This window comes from Equus przewalskii, chromosome 10 (assembly GCF_037783145.1).
Source record: "Equus przewalskii isolate Varuska chromosome 10, EquPr2, whole genome shotgun sequence".
NCBI lineage: Eukaryota > Metazoa > Chordata > Mammalia > Perissodactyla > Equidae > Equus > Equus przewalskii.
Genome location: NC_091840.1, coordinates 5,940,605 through 5,958,120, shown reverse-complemented (window position 1 = coordinate 5,958,120; position 17,516 = coordinate 5,940,605). Strand labels below are relative to the sequence as shown.

At 43.4% G+C, this 17,516-nt stretch overlaps 1 protein-coding gene across 9 annotated transcripts in view; it reads right to left on the bottom strand.

Annotated features, from left to right (window-relative positions):
* RNF157 (ring finger protein 157) overlaps positions 1–17,516 on the bottom strand; it is a 72,027-nt gene that overhangs the window by 22,783 nt on the left and 31,728 nt on the right. For all 9 annotated transcript variants that reach the window (XM_070559969.1, XM_070559970.1, XM_070559971.1 and 6 more), the window contains one exon: positions 3,507–3,595. In XM_070559969.1, coding sequence (XP_070416070.1) covers positions 3,507–3,595 — 89 coding nt within the window. The remainder of the gene's footprint in view (positions 1–3,506; positions 3,596–17,516) is intronic.

The following is a 17,516-nucleotide window of genomic DNA, read 5'->3' as shown; positions in this document are numbered from 1 at the left end:
CCTGAGTCTCTTATTATATGACTTTGATAGTTCAGCACATGAGCGTCTATATTACTGTGATTATATCAGCATTATTCACAGCTTAGCCGCACAGTAATCTGTGATTATTTTTCTTTTCCTGCAAAGTTTTTTCTTATAGTCTGTGCTCATTTTGTTTATTTCACTTACTTAGTTTTCTATGTACTAACCACGAATTCAAACCCAAGCCCTCTGCTGGCTGAATAAATCTCTCGACGTTCAGATGCACCAGGTGTCCTATTTATTTCATCTTCCTGCGGAGGTGCCTTCTGGAGCCTCTGACCTGCTCCACCTGAGCCCTGGGCCCTCTGTACCTGCCCACAGCCGCCCCCCTGGCATCTCCCTCTACTGTCACCCTGATCAGTCCCTTTGGCCTCTCCTGGAGAACAGCATGCTTCCTGCCTCTCCCGGCTTCCTCTTTCTCGGGTTACACTCTCATTGTAGTGGAGCGACTTCCCCAGCTCCCTGAAAATGGGTGTGTTGAAGGGATAAACTTCTCCAGAGATTTTATCCCACACTCACACTTCACTGACAGCCTGGCTGAGTAAAGAATTCGAGGCTGTAAATACTTTTAAACAGCCACTCCAAAGCCTTGCTGCATTATCTTTCAGCTTCCAGGGCCTTTCTCAAGAAGTAAGAAGCTATTCCCATCGCTGATGCTCTTTTCCTTTGCTGCAGACTCTCCTCTTTATCATCCACTGTGCTGGGCACTCGGTGGTCCTTTCAGTTTAGAGACTCCGACATTATGTATGTCATTGATGATTTCCTTCCTTCTAGAATCTGTTCTCTCTTTCTAGAACCATTAGTTGGGTGTTGGACCCTCCAAACTGGTGCTCTATTCGTCACATCTTTCCTCTTCTATTTTCCATAACTCTGCCTTTTGCACCACTTTCTAGAGTATTTCAACTTTTCTTCCTACATTCTACGGATTTTTTTTCATTTCCGCTACCATGTTTTTAATTTCTAAGAGCGTTTTTTGTTCCCTGAACTCTCCGTGTCATTGCGTCATGAAATAAGAAGACAATATCTTCTCTATGTCTCTGAGGCTACAAATCAAGTTTTCCTCTTCCTGCATAGTTTTTATTTCCACTTAGTTATTTTTTTCCTGTTGTTTGTTTTGCACACTGTCTTTCATATTATAGGCGTTCCTCAAAAATCTTTGGTTGTCTGCTCATATTTAAGAAATATACGACCCTGATGGAACTCTGGGTGCAGAGCGGGGCTTGGGGACCCTAGGCTTCCCTGGGGCCCCTCTGGGTCTGTTGAGGAACCTCCAATGCCAGTCTCTTTGGTCTTCCCATCTGGGTGGGTCTGATTCCCCAGAGAGTAGTTTTCCTCTCTTCTGACAAAGGCCTGGCTGCCAGCATTCTGGGAGCAGCACAGGGGCAGGCTGGAGGACTCAGAATCCCGTGTGCCTAAATTCACTGAACCCCCTGGTTCAGTACTGAGTCCAGCCCTTAGCTGTGCTTGGGCCCCCCAAATCCAGAGAGGCTCTGAAAGCCCTGAACGTTTCCAGGCAGAATCACCCGCCAGCCGTCTGCCGGGTGTGGGAAGGGCGGTTCTGGCTGTGTAGTATGAGGGAGGAGAGCTGACTGCCTCATAGGCAGACTTCCCATCACCTCTCCTCAGTTTTGCCTTCCGCCCCAATGTCCGGAGGTACCTGCACTGCCAGTGCCTGGGCCCGTTGGGGATACACAGCATAAATGGGCTGATTCTCAGCTTTTCCTTCTGCTCACTCAGGATTCTGATCTTTTGGGTTTACTCAGTTATTTAACATTCACCATCTGTTTCCAGCCTCTAAGATTTTGTTGCTGTTGCTCATTCTCCCTATTCTTGTGGATTTATGCTTTGTAAAAATACTCTTATTATTATTTAGATGGGTTTTGAGAAGAAGCAAAAATAGTTCCATCTCCATTTTTACTTGAAAATGTGAGAATCAAAATTTACTCTATTCCCATAATCTCAGAAAAACAAAACAAAAACACCTTTCACCTTAACATTTATTGAACACCAGGTGTTTTCCCTTGCATTATCTCATTAATTTTAACAACAGCCATGAAAGGCAAGGTTTATTATCGCCATTTTACAGATGAGAAGCCTGAAGCTCAGAGACTTATTCACAGAGCATCCGTGGCGCTGGGAAGCTCACTGGTCTTCTGCTTCCGAGCCGGCTTCTCTCAGCACATCACGGCTGCTTCACTTAGCCTAGAGCTGCAGCCAGGCTGCCGCAGGGGCCAGGATCTCACAATGGCTCAGGCCCTAGAACCCGACTCCATCAAACACGTGAGCAGGTCGTATGTGATGAGAGAAACAGACGGACAGAGGAGCTGACAGCTGGCAGGCTCCCGAGGCCACATTTGCCTCAGTCTGTAGAAATCCTCCACAGAGGGTGAACGCCCAGCTGCAGACTGTGCCGCAGCAAACGGGTGCCCTTTCTGGCTCCCTTGTCCCCGGAGTTGACCCCAGGGGTGGGGAGTAGCTGGGGAAGCGGTTGAAAATTTCAGGGACAAATAAAATATAAAAAAATTGAGAGAGACAGAAAATAGATAAGCGGCTGCTTAGGCCAGGAAGAGGGTTTTGGGGGAAATGGGGAGTGATGTCTAATGAGTGTGGGATTTCTTTTAGGGGTGATGAAAATGTCCTAAAATTTGGTAGCAGTGATATTGAACAACTCTGAATAACTAAAAAGCACTGAAGTGTACACTTTAAATGTGTGAATTGTATGTGAATTATATCTCAATAAAGGTGTTGTACTAAAAAAATGATCAGAGAGAAATAAACTTCCTAATGTTAGTAAGGCTGATCTATACAAGCATAAAATGGTCTCTGAGTCATCCAGCTTGTTCATCCAGAAGAACTGGGGACCCCTCATTTGCCCTGACCAAATCTGTCTCCCCAGGGAACCAGTGAGCCTTAGCAGACAGACACGCCTCCTGGAGGGCAGCACCGGTTCACAAAGCACACTGTCTCGGGGACAACACAAACAAGGCAAATGTCGGTGATAATTAATATTGATGACAACGATGGAACAACAAACCCAGGACACTCTGAGCTCCTCAGAGGAACGGCATATGAGGTTAAGAATAAATTAAAAATATAAATATAAGCAATAAAATAAGGACTTCATATTCCAAGTTCAGATATCCCAGTTTTACATAGGCTTGTTGAGGTATCTGCAAAATTCACTTTTTCCCTCAATAATTCTTCTTTTAAAAAAAAAACTCATAAAATAGGGATAATAACAACAGCTTGCCAGAAAGTCAAAGTTCTTCACACAGACTAGCACAGCTCTGACCAGTGGAGATGCGGAGAGACCTCCTCTCTGCGGAGAGGTGCTGCCGGCTGGGCCAGAGCAGCTCCCGTTCTGGTGGCCGGAGTCTCGGGCTCGGTCCGGCAGGAACTAGTCTGCCAGGGTCTCCGGGGAGGTGGCTGCCCTGCACGAAGGAGGGCACCTGCACCTGCCCAGCCCGGCCCAGCCAGGGACTTACTTGACGAGTCTTAGCGTGTCCTTTCGAATGTTGATCAGGCTTCTCAGAGTCTTCACTGGTTCTTGGGGAGGTGGGGCAGCATAAGGAAACTGTGTCAGAAAAAGAAGAGAAGGAGGTGTGTTTATAAAGACCCCTGACTGTCCTTCACTGGCCAGGGCTTCCTGGCCGACGAGAGCAGCCTTCCGAGGTGAGGTGGGAAGGCGCTACGTTCCTGAGCCAGGATGCCGAGATCCGACACATCAAGTGAACGTGCTCAAGGTCACAGCTCGTGGTAGAACTGGGATTCCATTTGGCGTCAAAAGAGCTGGATTTATCCATTCTATGAAGCTTAGTTGAGTCAGCATTCAAAATGGGGAGAACTAATAAAACGCCTCCTGAAGTTCCAGACACCAAAGGACACACTGTGGCCGAGTTAATCACAAAAGGCTTTTCCGTCTGACCTCAGACGACAGCGAGCCAGAGCTGCAAGGTTTTTCCTTCAGTGAAGCCCCACGGTGTCTTAGGAATTTAGGAACTGCAAATAAAAGAGAACCCCATCACGTGCACAGAGCCGAGGCCTGCCAACACGGAAGAACAAAGGTTCCCCGCAGCTGATCATAGAAAGCAGGGCTTTTAAAATGTGAGCCAAGGGCTCTTTCGGGGTCGTCAAAGGTTTACGGTTTGTCCATCATTTGCCTTACACTTCCACTCTCTTTCCCACTGAGACTGCAGATTTGGAGATCGGAGTTGATGATAATGAGGAGATAAGAAGAGGAAAACAGTAAAACACGTAATTGGGAATTGCTTTCAGAAGAGGAAGAATGATTTAAAATGTTCCCAGGAGTGTTCTAATGTTATTTTGGCAATAAACATTTTTTACATATAATTCACAGAAAACCTACTAGTCTTTGTAGCTTTGCCAAACTGTGGTACTCCGAGCTCTAGAAGCATCTGCCTCCTAGAGCTGGGATCCTGACACAGGACAGCGCACTATACTCCACCTGCGCCTTCAGAGACTTTTGCTGAATGTGGTTCTTTTACTTGGGGAACATAATTTAAACTGTGGTACGTCTGACTTTATGTGCTCAATGTGAGAGCTGATAACTCACGTGTATGGATGCGATGCTTAAGAAAACACACTCAATCTAAATTCTGCACATTCAGATTACCCACTGTGTATTACACAGCAACGTTTTACTTTTTCATTGATACATTAAACATATCTTCTTTTTTTCCCAAGATTTCATTTTTCCTTCTTCTCCCCAAAGCTCCTGGTACATAGTTGTATATTTCTAGTTGTGGGTCCTCCTAGTAGTGGCGTGTGGGACGCCACCTCGGCATGGCCTGATGAGCGTTGCCATGTCCGCGCCCAGTATCCGAACTGGTAAAACCCTGGGCCAGTGAAGTGGAGTGTGCGAACTTAACCACTCAGCCATGGGGCCGGCCCCTGTTCTTTTAAAATATACACGTTTGGTTTTTCTAATTACAAAGCAATCCGTGTTCAAGCAGGAAACGTGGAAAACACAAAAAAGTACAAAATCAGCCATAATTTCATCACTCAGCAATGCCAAAGTTAACACTGCAGCATGTGTCTTTCCAGATAGGCACCCGTCCGTCCGTCCATCCATCCGTCCATCCACCCATCCATCCATCCACCTACCTCTCTATCTGTACAAACTATACATACTACACTATAGTCTCCTTTTCACGTAGAAGGGCGTGGTAAACAATTTTTAAAGTTTATAATTTGACAGCATGACTACACACATTAGAAATAGGAGCATACTTTATTTAATCAATTCCATATTATTCAATGTTTTAAGTTGGTTTTACTTTTTTCTTTGCTGGTATAAATGCTGTAGAGGATGCCCGGTCCCTCATTTCTGCATGCTTGTTTGATTATTTCCTTAGGACCAATTCCTAGAAGTGGAATTACTGGATCAAAGAGTAAGCATATTTTTAAGACTTTTAAAAATATTTTGCCAAATTGTTCTCCAGAAAGCTGATTCCAATTTTACTCTCCTCCTAGCAGCGTATCAGGAGGGTTTTAGGCAGGAAAGCTGAAGTTCTAGTTCAGATCGCATCTGGGGCCCAGAATCCACCCCCACTTTCCTAGGCTGTCACACTAAAGGAATTTAAAACAATTTTAAAATAAGCTTAAGCAAAAAGTAATTAGGCAGGAAAATCTGACACAAATGCTAGTCTATGCTAAAGCCAAAATAAATGACTTTGGGATTAAAATTTTTTTCTGGAGTAGCAAAGTTAATCATATTCATTTGCACAGGTCCTTGGGAGTTGTCCATAACTCCTACCTGAGCTAAAAAGAAAAAAAAGACAAGACAGGTTCTTCTTTTACTCTTTGCCCCTTCTCCCCCATACCTCCCCAAAAAAAGAAAAACAAAAGGAGAGGAAAAAAACAAGTAGTGTTCTTCCATTTTGAACGCTACATTTGACAATAACTGGCAATGAAGCCCAGGTAACCAGCTCTCAGGGCAAGGTTTCGGTGGGATCAATTGTTTTTTATGAGAACTATCCTTTGCAGTGTAATAAATTCACTCCTACAGTTTTGTTCTCCCTCCTTGCCCCCCAAAAAGAAAAGAGAACAATTGGAAATCTGTTTAGGAGAACCTAATCCTTTCTCGGCTCCTACCTACCAAAGCTTCTGTCTCGGGGGCCTTTCTTTCACCCAATCAGAGTCTACAGGCAACACTCGGTGCTGGGCCTAAGGAGATACTTCAAGTGGAAAGATAAGGTCCTGCTTTTCCAGGAAGCGACATTCTAAGGCAGATGACGTAGTTACACAAGTACTGTAAGATTACACACAGAGAAATGCCACAAAAAGGGCAAATGTAAAGGATGTTATCACTTCTGGCTGAGGGAATCAGGAAGGCTTCATGGCGGAGGTGGTATTTGATCTGGGATCTTGATGGATAAATGTAATCTGTAAATTCAGAGATGACAGGAAGACAGAGAGAGCAGCAGGAACAGAGGCAAATTGAAGAAAATATTTCTCGGCTCCTAGAGTCGTCTCCCCTCCCTCTCTAAACCAGCTTAGCCCATCATGACTCTTGAAGCTTATTTGTGATCTTCACTTTTAAAATGATCATTTATTGAGTGCTTACTATGTGCCAGGCACTGTGCTAAGCTCTTTACACACATTGCTTACTTATCCTTGGAACAATCCTGTGAGACAGAGATGGTTGTTCCCTTTTTGTAGATAATAAAGTTGAGGTATTAAGAGGTTCAAGTTTTAGCGAGCAGAATTGAGGTCTGAACACATTCTATCTCCACCTTTCCCTAAGATGCTCCTGGATACAGCTCCTTAATCCAGAGATGATTAAAGCATTAAAGTACTAGTTATTAAAAGGTCTGGAAACACAACCCTATGTCTTTGCTCGTTCTTTTTTCTTATCACGACATTGATGAACTTTTCTGCTTGCCTACAGCATCCTACAGCATCGCCTTAATACACGCACCATCACTGAGTTATATTTAAAGCAAAAGAAGTACCTTATTTCAACTCACAACCAGAGACTTCATTCATATGCCTACACGTAAGGGTGACACGAAAGCTAAGTAATGTCTTCGTGGGACTGAGGGAGACAAAGCTCAGGACAGACTTGGGGCTGAGCATGTCCCTGAGGTAGCCGCTGCCCAGTCCATGGTGCTCAGAGTGGCTCCAGCAACTGTCTTCTCAGTTCACACCACAGAGCTTCTCCGTGCCTTCCTGTGGTCCTGGAGCCGTAGTTTTCTCAGCCCTCTGTCTACTGAGTTAGGGAGCGAGCAGTGACAAGGAAGACCAGATAGAGTCTTTTTCTCTTGGATGCAAGCGCACAACTAGGTCAGTAAACGGGAAGAAGTGGCCTTTTCTATCTTGTATACAACATGCCACTTGGCCCACAGATGAAGGAAGATAGCCAAGCCTTCTGCAAGGCATATCCTGACTACTTGCCTCAAGCTTCCCGTTCCTCAGACATCAGCCTGATGGATACCTAGATGCAGCTTCTAGAATTCTATTTCACTCTCCATAACGAAGATACGCTTTACATAAAGACTAGCGAACAAAGAACAAAATGTGGTCTACGCATGTGTTCACAGACCAAACCTCATGGGTCAGTACCTTTACGACAGAGAATTAAGGCTCAGGTTCCTCCAGTCTATTCATCTAAGCAGAAAATGCTGCCCAAAGAAGGCCCTCTCAGTGGGGTAAAATGTGGGTAACTTGCAATTACAGCTTGGCCACTGCCCATCCATGGAAAAGGAGAACGTAGGGAAACGTTTACTGAGTACCTACTGTGTGCCAGGCATCACGCTGGGAACATTTTTTCATTTTACTTTGTTCTTTTTCATTTTCCTTTATTTAATTATGGTAAAATACATACAACACAAAATTTATCACCTTAACCATTTTTAAGCACACAGTTTGGTGGCATTAAGCACATTCATTCACGTGTCGTGTGTCCATGACCACCAACTAGCTTCAGTTTAGATACATTCTTATTTAATATTCTCAACACTAACACATGTGTCTGCCAGGCCCATCAGATTGTAAGCTCCTGGAGGACAGTCTGATATGCAGAAGAACTAAGAAATATGTTGGTTGACTGAATAAAAGAAAAATGTCAGTATTAACATTCCCATTTTGCAGATAAAAGAACTGAGACACAAAAGATTCCTGTAATTATTGAGGGTCCCAGAGCGAATGAGTGGCAGGACCAGCATCTGAACCCAGAACCAGCATTTGAATCCAAAAGTCATGCTCTTTCTATTGCAGCTGCCCTGCCTACTGCAGAAGTCTCTGCGTTGTTCTGCTCCCAGGAGTGTTCCAGGAACCTGAGCAGAGTGTGGCCGGTCCGACAGCTAAACAATTCCTGTTCAGGTTCTGGAAGCTAGTCGAAACTCTCTGGATTATACTCTTAGGCTTAGGCAGCAGTACATACAAAAGCATACCTAACGCCACACTCCTTTTAAGTGTTAACAGGAGAATCTAAGTTCTTCTCGGAGAGAAGTTCTCTTGGATCACAGCAGGACAAAATCCTTTTGTCTATAAGATCTAACAGCGCCTGCAGAAGACACAAATGCACACTCAGGGTGTGACGATGTCAGAGGACACTGCTGGCAGCTGCAGCAGATGCGGTGGGCATGTCAGTTCCTGTCCACCTTCTACCCAAGATGCTCAATCCGTGTTACTGATAGCTACTTCTAACGCACAGTGGCTTCCCCTCTAAATTATTTTCAAAGAACAGAGACATTCACCCATTCGTTCAACACCCTCACTGCGCCCTGAGTGCTGTGCTAGGCCCGGGTTCAGTGACGGACCAAGCACACTTCTCTGAGTTCTGTCTGTCAGGGGCCCAGAACCAGGACAGAGCCCACATCTGGTGCACTGCACCCAAGTATGCACCCTCCCAGGACTGGCCTGCTTGTGTCTGTGCTGAAACAAGCCCATATCTCAGAATAATTTAAATCCCAAACACCTCCAGCCGAGGAGCACAGCACAGCCTCAGGCAGAGGAGTGGGCCCCAGGGGGCTGCCAATCAAGGCCCTGGGTGAACACTGAGCGAGCCCCTCTTTAGCCTTGCATCCTGGTGTTCATCGATTTCCTTTGCAAAGCGCCACCTGGTGACCAAATGCGGAACTGCCAGTTTAAATGGAACGGAAGCGCCCACTGATTGTGTGTGTGTGTGTACATACAGATACATACATGTCTGCATATACATATATATACAGATACATATATACCCCCATGACTGCACTCACATTTTTGTTGTAGAAAATATAGTCACAGTGCATATGAGATAATAGGATATGTTACTTCAGTTGTAAATTACTGGGTAATTTTCAGTAATCTGTAAAGAGGGTTATAATCCATTCATAAAAATAAATAATTAACATTAATAAAAAGTTTTTCTAAAAGTACATAATTTGCTAACATTTGCTGTTAGATTCAGGCCTCATCATATGTACAAAGCATCCCAGACTCGGCTACTTAGGAGCTCCTTCAAGTTGACCCCATGGCCTTTTGACACGCTCATCGCTTTTGGGCACTTTCTGGCACCACAAGATATTCCAGGTTCATCTTGCGTTCTTCCTGTCCTCTCTCTAGAATCGATCATGTCTCCAAGGAGCCCTGGTTCCTTTTTAGAGAAGTCTACCTTATATAGTCATTTAGTCACTAAGCTTTTACTGACGAACATTTGGTCTGTTTCCAGTTTTTACTATTACAAACAAGGATGCAATGAACATTCCCTGAAAGGAAGCTTAATAGGAAAAAAAAGGGAAGTAAAAGAAAAACAAATTAGGGGCCGGCCCTGTGGCCGAGTGGTTAAGTTCGCGTGCTCTGCTGTGGCAGCCCAGGGTTTCGCTGGTTCAGATCCTGGATGTGGACATGGCGCCGCTCATCAGGCCATTCTGAGGTGGTGTCCCACATGCCACAACTAGAAGGACCTGCAACTAAGATATACAACTATGTACCAGGGGGATTTGGGGAGATAAAGCAGAAAAAAAAAAAAAAGATTGGCAACAGTTGTTAGCTCAGGTGCCAATCTTTAAAAAAAAAAAGAAAAAGAAAAATTAATATGCACACACGCAGTTTTCACTTACGAGAAAAAAAAAGTTTCAAATGTGAAAAATCTGCTTCCAAAGAGAAAGGAAATTATTTTAGACAATTTATAATTAAAATAAAAAAGCACTCAGTTTATACATTAGCAGACATAATACTTGTGCCAAAGAATCAAATAATAGTTACTATGGAAACCAACATCTGGGGTCATATGAATAACTCGTTTACAGCCTGACATAAACCCTTTCTTTTATAGATTTTAGGGCTTTTATATTTAAATTTCAGTTCTTTTTTATTTGATGCCTGGTTATTTTCTCAGCTTTCTCAACTTCCTCTCTTGTCAGATACGCAGTGTGTCCAAGACTCACCAGCGGCTATTTTTAGACGGGTGATGCTTTAGAACATTTTCTCAGATCAGTGTCAAGGCAGAGCAGTTTAGTCTCTGTTTGAAGCCTGCAAAATGAATACAAATTTGCCTATTGAACCAGCTGCAGCCCTGAGACAGACTGTATTGTGCCCGCTGTAGACCAGAACGTCAATGAGCTATATTTACAGCGGTAAAACCCCTTTTCACTAATTTTCCATCCAATCCTCGCGGGGAGTCCATCACCAGTGTAGAAAGACTGATGATCGTGAAACTGACAAGATGTGAAAAGACATACTTTTCACTCAAATCAAAGACGTAAGGGAGACACCAAGAGGGGGTCACAAGATGACCTCAACACAAAGATGCTCTGTGTTCAGGTTTGGTCACCAGAGGAATCGACCCAAGAAGGCGGTCTATTTATAGTCTGTTAACTCCTCTGCTAGGTCCTCTGGCAGAGAGCACACAGGACCAATGTCCTGGCTATGTGTCACCACATCCAGTGTTGACCTTTCCCAAAATTAAACCCAGTATGAGTATGCCCAATTAACCACTTCTCTCTGTTCACCCTAACAGGAGATAAGAAGAGCATGAAAAATCTACTCCATTGTAAAATTGCACAGACCTCAGTTAATGAGCATCGCAGGCCCATTTTCTCCCTCTTCTTATGGGTTGGGCCTTGACTCATATGGTTTGGGGGTACCGAGACCAGGTAACACATCCAGGGCCACTCTGACATCAAATGCACCTATAGGGCTACGTGTGCTGCTCTGACGATAAATGAAACCTACTCCACTTCTGGTTCCCCACTGATAAAAGGCCCTCACCAAGATACAGGCCCCTCCTAGCAGGAAAAAGCTACCCTGTCCTTCTAAAATAATAGCGTCTTCCCGAAGACGAGCTGTTTTTAGATACAAAGGATTTTGTCTAACATCAGCTAATTTTAAGAAGAGTTAAAAGGAAAAAAGAAGAGCTTTTAGTAAAGCAGACACAGTCATCTTTTTCCTCTAGCAAGTTGGTAAATAATGACTAATGGTCAGAGAAACCCCTCCTTTCAGACAAGCACCCCATTCTAGATGGCTGACTTCCAGATTTCATCTGGTCAGGAGACTTATAACCCAGCTCACAAATAAGAATCCACTTTTAAGCAACAGATTTTGAGATGCCTGAAACTGTACGTAAAGAATGTGCCCAGAGAGGCAAGCACCAGTATCAGTCGAAATAGGTATTGAAAAATATTTTTAAAAAATATTTTTTTTCCCCAAAGAAGCATATGAATGTTCTAATGCCACTAAGTGTTAGTTTTCTGGTCATTTTTAAACAGAGGCATTTTCAATAGGTCAGCTCCTAAGAAGGGCAAGTGGACCAAACTTCCCTGTTCCATATTTCAGAAACAAAAAACTGTAAGCTGGTCTTCAAGTTGAAAAACTCCAAGCTGTCCTGTGCCCCCACTGAAGCATATTGATCCTAAAACCATCTATGTAAGATGCAAGATCAGTGACGAGAGTCGTCAAATCTCCTTCTCTCATATTCCAGAAAATAGGCTCGGAAGTCTACTACACTAGTAATCCCAGCTTTGGCTTAAGAAAAGAATAATAGTATGAAATACAGAAATAGTTAAGTTTATAAGCCAATCAAATACAGAATCCTAAGCCGGAGTAAGGCCTGTTACTTTGGCTACATATTTGCAGATACAGCCCTAGGAAGAAGGCTATTACTCTGATCAGTAACCCTAATGAGACTTTACTTTCTTCAGCTAATCATTAAATATAGAAACACAATATAATTAGAACAAAACAGCATAAAATATAAACCTATGGCATATGTCTGATAGTTTTAATTTCTAAATTATTAATATTAAGATCTGTATTCTGCAGCTGATTTAACACAGGGATGTTTGCTCCATTTCGCCCTGCTGAGCTTCCCAAAGATGGGAGAGCCCTGATTATTCTGCAGTCACCTTCGAAGACAAGGTTATATACACCATTGAACTACTTTCTTTGGCTTATACAAAAGTCTAAGCTCATTTAAATACCATATATAATGAAAGCTAGAGCTAGAAGTATAACTACTATGTTCTAGATGGTGAATCTCAGAGATAAAATACAAACATCCACAACCAATCATGTTCAGAGGCCAACTCCAAGGTTAACTTATGTCACTGGCTCCTCTCTCCTCCTGTGTTCCATCCCCATCCCTTCCTTGGCCTCCTAACTGAGATCTCTGCATCTCTGCAAGTCTGTCACCCATCACCTCTCAGTCGATTCTTTCAATCTCCACCCCGGGAGCCACATCCTTCAACGCTTCTGATTTTCCTCTTCTCAGCAACCACTTCTCTATGGCTCTTCCTCTTTTACTGATTTCCTGGAGGCTATGAGACCCTGGGCTTCTGACCATTTTTCAGGGCTTGTCAGAGGTGATTCCAGTTTGTCAAGAATAAGTAGGAGTCCTAGCATTAACTGTAAGCTTTCTAGGACCAAAAATAGCCAAGTTCCAAGTTTAAACATGGTACAAAGCAAAGATGGTGCAACAGATCATAATTCCCCAAGAAGCAATACATGGTCGTATCTCCTAACATCCTTAGTCTGGCTCCTAGGTTTATAATTCTCAGCCTGGCCATTAATACAAGATTCTTTAATCACTAGTTAATAATCTGTCAAGAAAGCATAGCCTCTTTCATGTGTACATAGATATTCACACACATACAGAGATGCAAAGATATCCAAAGTCATTCAAATGTATATTTATGTACCCATTTATGCATATATCCTTGTGTTTATATACATATTCATTCATTTGAGCCAGAGGCAGAGAAATACAATATTTAGCCTACATTGCACTTTCTCTCTCTACCGTAAATTACTTAAAAACAGACTGGTCTAAAATTTTCTGCCCTCTTGCCAGCTAAATGAAGGATTTAGATTCTGAAAAAAAGAAAGCACAGCCTCATCATTAAGTGGGAAGTCAAAAGTTCAGCAAGAGGATTTAGTGACTGGCTTCTAACAAATAAATTATGGAAAAGGAAAGATTTATAGTGTATAAACCTGACAGACACCACCTTGACCAAGTGGTCAAGGTCGCCATTACCACTAATAAGTCAAGAGCTATTATGGACCTCTGATATGGTGCCATGAGAAAGGCACTTACCTCTGTAGTATTCTTCCCCCAAATCTATAAGCTTGATCTAATCACAAGAAAATATCTGAAAACCCAAATTGAGGGAAGTTCTACAAAACACCTATCCAGTACATCTCAAAATTGTCAAGGTCATGAAAAATAACGAAAAACCACGAAATTGTCACAGATTCGAGGAGATGAAGGAGACAGGAGAAGATCCCAGGACTGAAAAAAGACATTAGTGGAAAAACTGGTGTAGTCCTAATAAAGTCTTAGTTTTTAAAAACAGTAAGGTACCTATGCTAATTTTCAGTTTGGATAAACGTACTATGGTTATGTAAGATGTTAACATTAGGGGAAGCTGGGTGAAAGGTATATGGGGATTCTCTACTATCTTCGCAATTCTTCTGTAAGTACAAAAAAAATTATTTAAAAAAATAAGCCCAGCAAGAGACATTCTGAGCTGAAATGGAAAGCAGAGGATCTCAAAGTGGAGGGTGTAGGTCTTGGCTCTTGTACTACTGATTGTGTGATTTTAGACAAATCGCTGTATCCTGCTGTCTCTACTTCCTTACCAGTAAATATGCTTCACAATAGCTACCTCATAACTGGTGAGATTAGAGGCTGTACTAATCAAGGTCCAATCGGGAAGACGGAAACCATACCAGTTATTTTAATAGAGAGAATTTAATATAAGGAACTGGTTAAACAGGTATTGGAGAACTAAAACATGAAAAGGGGACATCGAGCTGACAGAGAGAGGAAGTGCAGGAAGCAGCTGCCACCCTAGGGCTGAGAGAGCAAAGGGGAAAGGTTGGGGTTATCAGATCTTAGAGGCCAAGTGAAGCTGCGACTCAGATTTCCTACTGCCCCCCTCACGCCTTCCAGCCCTGCAGGCCCGCTAGAGCCCCCTGTTGGCAGAGCCTCGCCGGGAGCAGCGCGGCTGGCAGAGTCCCTGCTCCAGCATCACCCGGCTGAGTTTAGCGGGCCGTTCGGGGCAGGGAGACAACAACTTAACTGTTAACCGCGAAATAACTTGGCAGACTGTAAATGTTACCCACGGGTGACGATTATTATCATTTCTTCTATTAAGTGCCTAGGCTAAGTGCGTGCTCTGTCTCTCTTTAAAAAGTATTTTACCGTGTGAGTTAGCGGAGGATATATACGTTTTTGGTGTCACCAGCATTTAAAATTGCCATGGATGGTAAATATGGCTAGGGACTACATTCTATTCTATAATTATAGCAACCGTTCCGGCAAAGCTCGTTTATCACGGCTGCCTTCTAAAGATAAAGCGTATGTCTGATTAATTTCTGTAATAGTAGGGCTACTATTTTAGTTGATTGGCCTGGTAAGACCATTTTAGAGAATGAAATAAGTGGGCTGCTTAGGGATGCTATTTTCGTGCAACCAATTGTCAAGCTATTTGACTCAGAAGTCTTTGACTTTTATAGACCTTGGTAGAACAGTTTCATTACAATTTACGGCCACTACATATCTCTTTAAGAGCTGAAAAAGTTAACCAAATTTTTCTTTGAATTGTGACACCACTAAGTACAGTTTCCCGTAAGTTGGGGCGTAGAATGACAACAGGAAACAGAGGTGAGAGTGTGCACACTTAGTTTCAGTATGTTTCAAAGAAATTTCGAGGAAATTCCTACGACACAGATGCTCTAGCTTCTCTGGTCAGTACCATAGCAGTTCTTTGTGCTCTGGGTTGTTAAGAAACAGCATCAAACAACAATCTCAACGTCCCAGTGTTTAGTGGCACTTTCCAAGTCAGCAAAGCTCATGTCATAAAGTTCCCTTCCCAGAGCCTCTGGAAGACTATGTCTACACTTCATTCATCATTTTCCCCATGTGTGTATGTGTAGATGTGTCTGATCTTCCCATGAGATTATAAACTTGAGGTCAAAACCCATGTTAGACTCATCTTGGCAGTACCCAGAGTGATGAGGCCAGCACACGCAGAAAACAGAAATGGTTATCAGTAGGATGATATATGAAGAAGATCTTCCGGAGAGGACAGCATGTGCCCACAGTGACTCTCCAGATTTTTAATATTTGCCCCTCAGACTAAATGGCAGGCTGGCGCTATTGATGCTCACAAAATACCTGAAAGACACAGACTGCCAGGTGGTTTTTTTGTTTTGTTTTGTTTTGTTTTGTTTTTTGAGGAAGACTAGCCCTGAGCTAATATCTGCCAATCCTGCTCTTTTTGCTGAGGAAGCCTGCTAACGTCTGTGCCCATCTTCCTCTACTTTATATGTGGGATGCCTACCACAGCATGGCGTGCCAAGTGGTGCCATGTCCGCACCCGGGATCTGAACTGGTGAACCCCTGGCCGCCGAAGTGGAACGTGTGCACTTAACCGCTGCACCACCGGGGTCAGCCCCAACCATGCGTTTTTTAATAAAGGGTTTGTGGAGCAATATATATTAAGTTTAACGAGGAGCTAAGACCCTCTGCTCCTGCCAGTAGCTGTGTGTAAGACTGGAGAATGAAAATGAAACGATTCAATAAAATGAGTACGCCACCAGGAGCTGGAAGACCCAGGTTCTTGCCTCGGTTCTCACGCATGTTGATAAGTGAGACCTCGGATGAGTAATTTGAGGTCTCTGGGCATCCGTTTCCTCATGTGTAAAATGGGATTTACAGCCCTTGTCTATCTCATAGGGTGATTAAGATCGAGTAAAAAATGCTTTAAAAATCATACAGTGCTACGAAAATATAGGTTATCATTAGTGATCATTAGTGATTACCATTAGTGATAATGTTATCTTCTTTAAAGAATTCTACCTGTAATGCAATTTCGAATACTTGGAAAAAAGAATGTACAAACGAAATATCAGCAATTAGATAATTATCTCTTATCTATGAGTCTCAAAGCACTTGGAGTAAATACAATTAGGACATATCTGACTTTGTTGTGACCCAGGAGAATTATTGTCAATATGCCACATACTCTATTGGAATTCCACCTCTTGGGAACAGCAAACTCCCCTGGAGACATATAAACTCTTAGCATAGTGACTGGAAGGCTCTTTGAGATTCTCAGTTTATGATTAGCAGGAAATGGAAGACACTCTCTCAAGTAAAATGCAGACTCAGCAAGCCTGCCTATTGTCTAGTGTGACCATGGTGGTGTAATATCAGTGACTTCTGCAACGTGATCCCAAACAATCACGACCCGTTGGAGAAAAGAAAGCGCAGGTCTGAGGCAGACGGCTTCTGTCCTGGGGTGAGACCCACGCACCGCTGCTGGGGAGCTGGGACTGATGACTCTGGCTGAGGGCCACTGATGCAGGAGCAACCCTGACCTGCAGCCCCTCCCATAGTATGTGCACACACAGCGTATGCACCTCTTGGTGGCCCACGCCCACAAGCAGGGGATCCCTGGGCTACGTGGAGACCAAGACTCAGAGAAGCACTGGCAAGTCTACCGACCACCCCTCCTTTCCAAGACATTCTTTTTCTTTTTAAAGTCAGGTTTATTGAGATAAAATTTACATCCTGTAAAACACACCCTTTTTAGTGTACGGTTCTACGAATTTTGACAGACACATATAGTTACATAACCACCATCACAATCAAGATACAGAACATTTCCATCACCCCCAAAACGTTCCTTCGTGCCCTTTTGTAGTCGATTCCTCCCTCCAGCCCCAGTCCTTGGCAATCATTGACCTCTTTCCTAGCCCTATAGTTTTGCCCTTTCCGGAACGACAAGATACTTTCTTTACAACGCTTAAATAAAGCAGCCAAAGGCCTCATTCAACTCACACAGATCACTGTGCGTTCAGCTGCCATAGGAGCCTCCCGTGTGTATTAGGAGGCGAGAGCCAGCGTCTGATGGGTGGGAAAGGCAGCAAAATTCACCAGAGCGTGAGATGACTGCGAGCTCCACTGAAGGCCGCACGTGTCTTAGTGAGGAGGGAAGTGACTCTTTCAAATCCAAAGACAAAGACTTCTTCTTCTTCTTTTTTTT